Source organism: Myotis davidii, unplaced genomic scaffold, assembly GCF_000327345.1.
Source record: "Myotis davidii unplaced genomic scaffold, ASM32734v1 scaffold955, whole genome shotgun sequence".
In the NCBI taxonomy this organism is placed as follows: Eukaryota; Metazoa; Chordata; class Mammalia; order Chiroptera; family Vespertilionidae; genus Myotis; species Myotis davidii.
The window spans coordinates 628,846-637,086 of NW_006287066.1; the positions used below are offsets into that span (position 1 = coordinate 628,846).

At 40.0% G+C, this 8,241-nt stretch overlaps 1 protein-coding gene across 1 annotated transcript in view; it reads right to left on the reverse strand.

The window, feature by feature from the left end:
* Positions 1-8,241, reverse strand: part of NEO1 (neogenin 1) — a 194,617-nt gene that overhangs the window by 176,903 nt on the left and 9,473 nt on the right. Inside the window, exon 3 of the mRNA XM_006758947.2 lies at positions 2,814-3,089. Coding sequence (XP_006759010.1) covers positions 2,814-3,089 — 276 coding nt within the window. The remainder of the gene's footprint in view (positions 1-2,813; positions 3,090-8,241) is intronic.

Below are 8,241 nucleotides of genomic sequence, written 5' to 3' on the forward strand. Positions count from 1 at the left end.
TATGTATATGTATATGTGTGTATGTATATTATGTATATGTATATATGTGTGTGTATGTGTGTGTGTGTGTGTGTGTGTGTGTGTATATATATATATATCTATATATATATATCACCACTATATGTGTGTTCACTTTATATAGTTGCTCTTATGGACATATGAAAGGCCACATTCTTATGGATAAAAGATACGTTCTCTAAGTTTTGATGGTGTAATATTTCTAACGCAAAGTTGTGAGAAGAAAAAAATTCTTAGGCAAAGAGATGTGACTCCTGTCCCCACAATCTTAGGAAAAAATGTTTTATAGCCATAGTAACAATTATCATATCTGGCTTAAAATTTGTGAACCAAATGATGATGGTTCTGTAGTCATGGTAACAAGTAAAAATTGTCTAACAGATCAGGCACAACTCCCTTCAGTGAACGTGCTTTTGAGAGCCAACCAATCAGTGACAGCCTCAGGCTTTAAACATCAGTCATTCAGCAGCAGAATCACTTGCTTATAAGACTGACATTAACCTGCTCTCAACTATCTCATCAACCATAAAAGATGCTTCTCTGACTGGCATTGACCCACCCCTGAGCGTTATAACCAACACACCAAAAACAATGTCTTCCTAAAAATTCTATAAGAGATTGGAAGCTGCATTATTCAAGGAGACTGTGCCTCTGAATTAAAAAAATAAAAATTGAAGAAAAAACAAATAAATGGAATCATATACTATGCTCAAGGATAACAAAAATTAACATCATTAAAATGTCCATATTACCCAAAGTAATCTACAAATTCAGTGCAATCAATCCCTACCAAAATACCAATGGAGTATTTCACAGAACTAAAACAAATAAAAATATTTATACGGAACCACAAAAGACCCCCAAATAGCTACAGCAATCTTGAGAAAGAGCAAAGTTGGAGGAATCATACTATCTGATATCAAATTATACTACCAGACCATAGTAATCAAAACAGCATGGAACTGGCATAAAAACAGATATATAGACCAATGAACCAGAATATAGAGCCCAGAAATATACCTCTATGGTCAATCAATCTATGAGAGAGAAGGCAAGACCATTCAATGAGCTAAAGACAGTCTATTCAAAAATGGTGTTGGGAAAACTGGACAGATATGCACACACAAAAATGAAACTAGGCTACCTTCTTATACCATATACAAAAATAAACTCCAAATAGATTAAAGACTTAAATGTAAGACTCAAAATCATAAAACTCCTAGAAAAAGATAACAAACATTTCTCTTAGCAGTGTTTTTTCTGATATATCTTCTCAGGCAAGAGAAACAAAAGAAAAAAATAAACAAATAGGACTACATCAAACTAAAAAAATTTTGCACAGCAGAATAAACTATAAACAAAATGAAAAGACAACCTACTGAATGGGGGAACATATTCACCAATGATACATCGAGTCAGGGGTTAATACCCAAAATTTATAAAACACTTGTACATCAAAAAAAAAACAACAATCCAATAAAAAAAATGAGCAGAGGACCTGCATAGACGTTTCTCCAAAGAGGATATGCAGATGGCCATTAGACACATGAAAAGATGCTCACTAATCATCAGCAGATAAATGCAAATTACAACCACAATGAGATATCACCTCACACCTGTCAGAATGGCTATAAATCAACAAACGAGTGTTGGTAAGAACGTGGAGAAAAGGGAACCCTTCTGCACTGTTGGTGGGAATGCAGATTGGTGCCGCCACTGTGGAATACAGTATGGAGGGTCCTCAAAAAATTAAAAATGGAACTGCCTATGACCCAGCAATTCCACTTCTGGTTATATCTTCTACATATATAAAAGCCTAAGATGTAAAGTGTCCTCTTCGGAGTTTGACCAACCGGGACTTCGCTCGCTCGCTATCATGTGTGCTAACTACCAGGGGACAGTGCAGAATGAAGGAAGGCCCCAGCCGGCAGCCGGGGAAGGGAGGCCCTGGCCGGCAGCTGGCAGCCGCCAGGGACCCTACCTGTGCATGCATTTTGTGCACTGAGCCTCTAGTCATTTATAAAAACTACCCACACAACATAGGGATAGTCCAATTATATTCATAAACTCACCTCAAAATAAAAAATGTGGAAAGAATCAGGCACCTAGCTGTGGGTGTAGAAGCTGAAAGGTCATGAAACACCCAGAGGCTAAAGGGACTACAATGAGCTACAGGTGAGAGAAAGTTATGGGAAAGAAGTTGTTACACAGTTGAGTAAAGATAGCACAAAACAGGTATGAGGAAAGCCAATAGGAGCAGAGAGAGTGAGAACCCACAAAGAGAAGGAAAGATGGGAAGAGGAGCTGGTTTTACATTAAAGTGAGGGAGTATTATAAAGATCCAAGAACTCTTGCTTACCAGTGTCTTGAGAGCTGCTATAGTAACAGCTACCACTCTTCCCATCTGTTGTATGAACTAGGCTGAGTGAGACTCTAATTCTTACAAGTAAAAAGATTTAACTATTCAAAAAAAAAATCTATTATAGGGAAGTAACCAAACTCAAAGGAGTGGGGAGACCTAACAAAAGACACAGAGTTAATGTTTCTTTGGTCAAGAAGAATGCAATAGACATTGAATATACTTTACTGCTTGATAAATATTTACTGACTAACGTATTCATTAAAGTATAGATCTTTCTTGTATGTTTTCTTCTTTTTCCCCCTTGTAAGACGCTTTATGCTGACATTAATATTTTGCAGCATATTTTTAACAGTGTTTATAAAAAAAATTCTAAGAGAACAAATTTTACCCATCAATAAACATAACACCATCAGTCCTGATAGTAAATGAATACCTGGAAGAACTTTTAATTCAGCTTCATCACTGTACTTTGGTGGCCCGCCACTTTCAACTATGCAGCGATAAAGTCCCCCATCTCCTTCAGTTGTGTTGCTGATAACCAGTGTCCCACTTGGAAGTTTGAGGACTCTATCATCCAGAAGAAGAGGCTGCCTGTTCTGTTCCCATCTCACAAATGGGACCAAATCTGCATTAACTTCACAATTCAGAATTGCACTGTCCCCAGCATAAACTGAAGAATGTTCTGGTTGACTGGCAAATCTTGGAAGACCTGAAAATTAAAGAGAAAGAAGAAATAAAATGTAGCTAAACATTACTTTTAAATGAAGTGATGGGAACCAGCAGCAAGTCAACCCATGTGGCCACATGTATGGTGGAACCGGGGTCAAGAAGGAGGTTCATGAATCAAGAAATTGGCTACATACAGAATTACAAATCAAACAAGTAAATGTACTAGGGATACTTGTCATATTCCTCACAGTCAGAGAAGTACAGTACAAATATGGAAAAGCAGAAGGGCTGAATAAATCCCATGATGTTAGACTAGAATAGAGGTAAGAGTGTAAACTTATGGTTTTATATAATTACTAGAGACCTGGTGCACGAAAATTCATGCACTGAAAGGGGGGGGGGGAATCCCTCAGCCCGGCCTGCTTCTTCTCACAGTCCTGGAGCCCTCAGAGGATGTCCTACTGACGGCTTAGGCCAGCTCTCCACAGCTGATCAGGGGAAGGCACCTCCCCATCACCCCCCTGCTGCTGCTGCCTCTGGCCTCCCTCTGCGGGAGGCAACCTGGAAATCAGGGGAAGCTAACGCCCCCATCACACCTCTGCTGCTGCCACTGCCAGCCACATGGCTGCCTGAGCCTCGGCCCTCGCAGCCACTGTGGTTTGCCTAAGCCTCGACCCGGCCCTCGTTGCCTGAGCCATCGGCGACTTGCCTGAGCCTCAGGCAGCCACTGCGGCTTTGTCCAGAAAGAGGCAGCATCAAGTCCCCACCCACCCACGCATGTCTCGCCAAGCACGCAGCCCTGGCCACCTGCGCACGCAGCCTCCTGGTGATTGGTGTTACAGCATGATGGCATGACGACCATTAGCATATTAGCTCTCTATTATATTGGATATACAACTATAGAAAGATGTATATATAGATGCAAATGTGTATATGTGAACTATGTATGTTTCATATACAATCATCTGTCCAGAGAGTCCAGATCAATGTCACTCCAGTGGCAATGAGTATATATGGTGACTTAATCTTGATTTCTAAATACCATCCTCCATTACAAGGAAGCAGTGTTCCTTAGAGAAACAGCTGATTCTAGGCCTGGTATAGGGAAGTACAAGATGAACCTGGAGTGTCTTGTGACAGCAAAGAAGCAAGTACCCAAAGACTAATGTGGATAAATCAAAAGGACACAAAAGTCAGACTGAAGGGAGTTTCCTCTGGCTAAATCTGGGATAATAAATTATAAATAGATGCAAAAATTAACAGGTAGAAGTTGAGTGAGAAATAAAATATTTATAGGATATCAAATTATCTCTTCCCCAAATTAATAAAAGTATGAAATATTTTATCAACTTTATAGTGAGAAACATAGCATAGACAACCTTAACTAATAATAAAGATTAACATCACCAGTAATGAAACAAAGCATCACATGCTTCCTAATACGATGCACTAAGGAGAACAGAGCATCACTATTCTATTCCTCCAAAAAATGCAAAGCCTGAATCTATTCATAGGGGACAATCAGAAAACCCCAAATAAGACAAGGAAAAATAATGATCTGAGTTTAAAAGTCTAAAGAAACAACTACTAAGTAAAACATGTAATCCGGGTTGAGAAAGTAAGGGGGGGGGCGCAGGGAGGAGGTTAAAAGTTTCTACTTTTGTTTTATTTTTTGCTATTAAGACCACTGAGATAAGCAATTAAATTTGAACAGTATCTATGGATTAAATGATAGTATTTGTATCAAGATTAAATTACCAAAATTGATGGAAGGTTTTTTAGGAGAGTGTCCCTTTTCTAGGAAACATACAAGGAATTATTTAGGTAGGATAATATCTGAAATTTACTCTCTTTTTTTTGTACTAAAAGTCCTAATTTATGTTAAAAATATTTTAGCATACATTTTTATAAATGGTGAAGGGGGGTATACATTTATTTATTTATTTTTAAATTAAATCTTCTTTGTTCAGATTATTACAGTTGTTCCTCTTTTTTTCCCCCATAGCTCCCCTCCACCCGGTGAGGGTGTGATGACCATTTGCATATTGGCTCTTTATTATATAGGATAAAAATATGTGACTATGAACTTTGCTTTTGATATTGCTTTGGGTAGCTGATCTTATTTTTGTCACTTTTTGCTCTTTTCAATGTTTCCATGTAAAAGGTCACAGCCTTGGGATTACACACAGATTGTCAAATTAAGTAACTGAGTGAACTGTAATGCTACTCACTCTAACAGAGAATACAGCAAGTTTCAAAGGGAAATGGGGAATGATTCTCTGGACATTTTAAGTTTAGCTACCTGTGGGATATCAAAGTAGATATGTCCAAGAGATAGAATTATAAATATGAAGATCAAAAAAGAGATATGGATTGGAGATTTGGAAATCTGGAAAAGTGTGTGGAATAAGAAGAGACGATGATCTTGGACAAAACTCTAAGAAACTCCGACAGCAAAGGGACAAGGATATTCCATAGAAGTGACTGTGCTGAAACAGGCAGAGTAGGAAGAAAACCAGGAGAAGAGTGTCATGGAAGCCTAGGGACATGAGCATCACACAAAGGAGATTACTAGAAGAGTTTCAGGGAGGTTGTGGGTGGACAAGGCCAGATTGCAACAGGATGAGGAGCGTGTGAAAGTGCAGAAGAGTATAAACAACTTGTTCAAGTGAAGGGAAAAAGTGAAATAGGGTAGTAATTGAAAAATGGGCTAGGGTTGAAGGACACACTTTAGGTGATCTTTTTGTTTTAAACATGTTAGAGATGTGAAAATGTTTAAATGTCAATGGAAAGGACCCAGTAGAAAGAGAGAGAAGACAACTAAATAAGGTTTCTGAGAAAGTAACATGGAATGGGAACTGAAGCAGAAATGTAGGTAAGCCATAGAAAGGGGGGTGGGGGGAATATTCCATTAAAACACAAGAAAAAGGAAAGGATGGATATGAATGAAAACGAGTTTAATGGTTGGGGAGCCAGAAGCTGGAACAATTCCTTCCTCCCTCCCCCCATCTCGGCCCCCCTACCTAACCATCTAATGATAGTCCTCTGAGTCTTCTTTTTTTTTCTATCAGCAATTTATGAGTGTCCCAATTTCTCAATAATCTCACCAACACTGTCTTTTTTATTATAGTCATTCTAGTGGTTTGATTTATCACTGGGAGGAGTTGACCTCCAGGCCAACTGGCTGTGAGAATCAGCTGTGTCTGCAGTGGGAGAACTTCTGTGCTGGAGACACCCCTCCGGGGCAAGACTTGCTTCAGTGGGGCTTTGGTGCTCACTGAGTCTGCCCCCAGAGTGTGTCCTTTATGGATCCGAGGAGCTGCAATCTGGATTGTCCCACTCTGACCACTGAAAACACTGCTCCTGGATCTCTAAGGAGGTGTTAATCTAGACTCTGCCTGAGGCTACCCAGCAGGAGCCAGCTGTGAAACAATGCAAGTTGCCATGGGCCTTGGGCCAGCTGCAGTTTGTTAGGTAGTTTTCAGATTGCAAAGGGCTAGGCCTTTCATATGCAAAAGCCTCCCTGCTAGGCTTGGATGGAGCGGGGGTCTCAGGGGATCAACAGGGCGGTGCAAGCAGCTATGGCTGCCCTCAGAGTCCCCGCTTCTCAGTGTCCCGACAATCGCTGCAAGCACCTCCGAGAGAAAGCTGCCCTTGAGTTCCAACCGATGCCAGACAGTCCAGTTTCTCCCGTATGAGTCTGGGTCCCCAGAGACTCGCCTGGAACTGGAGCTCAGAGCTTGAGACTCCCTACCGATTGAAAAAGACAACTGTGTCCTCAGCCGCCAGCCCTCCCCGTGTGCGCCTCCGTACCTCTACTTTACTCCCGCACCGCACCTCCTCTGAGTCTCGGTATGCTTTTCTCTTTCCTTCTAGTTGTAGAATTTCCACTCAACCAGCCTTCCTGTGGTTCTGGATGATGTCTGTTTCATCTTAGTTGTATTTTTGAAGTGGTTGTTCAAGGCAGCAAACTCTGGTGTTTACCTATGCCGCCATTACTTTACTTCCTCACCGCACCTCCTCTGAGTCTCGGTATGCTTTTCTCTTTCCTTCTAGTTGTAGAATTTCCACTCATTCAGCCTTCCTGTGGTTCTGGATTATGTCCGTTCCATCATTTAGTTGTATTTTTGAAGTGGTTGTGTTAAGCAGCAATCTCCGATGTTTACCTATGCCACCATCTTGGTTTTTTCCTGGAATTTACTCTTAATAGTTCAGAAAAACATTCAGAAAAAAATGTACTTCGGTATGTGCATATTGGGGGTGATGTGATAAGGCAGATTGGTAAAATGTTAATAATGGCGAAGATTAAAATTGGATTTCTTGTTTCATTCTTGCAATGATTTGTAGGTTTGAAATTACTTCGAAATCAAATATTAACCAAAAAAAATGCAGTCATAAATACTCTATATAGCAGCGGTCGCCAACCGGTGGTCCATGGACCACTTGCGGTCTGTGAGGTCCGAAAGGTTGGTGACCGCTGCTATATTGGCCACAGAACAAAGTGGTTGAGAGCATGAGTACCGGAGTCACAATCTGCACTGAATCCCAACTGCTCAACCTCATTTGTAACTGTGTGATGTTGGCAAGTTACCTAACCACTAAGCCTCAGTTTGTTCATTAGTAAAATCAGAACAGTAACAGCCCTCATAATGTTATAAAAGTTAAACACTTAACTAATTAAAATCTTAAATAATTCATATAGTGAATACTACCCAGCACATAAACACTCAATAAATATAGGTACTATTACTAACAATAATATCTAAAAAGTGATATTATTGAATATGCTCACAATACAATAAAATGACTTGATATATATGAAACAAACAATAAATACAATAAATGTTTGTATATATGAACTCTAACCGAAATGCTTGGAATACAATATTGTAAATACAATATTGAATACAATATTATTGTACATGCTCAGAATAAAATAAAATGTTTCTTCAAGGTCTAACAAATTGTGAGAAACAACTACCGTATTTGCCGGCGTATAAGACGATTTTTTGGCCCTGAAAAATATGCCTCCAAGTGGGGGGTCGTCTTATACGCCAGGTACACTTCAGATAGACTGCCCATAGTGCTTGCCCCGTGCCATAGTGGCCTCCCGATGCCCGCCCACTTCATTCCACATACCGTTCAGGCATCAGCAGCGCTGCTGGGTGTATGCTCGGCTGTTATGCGATTTT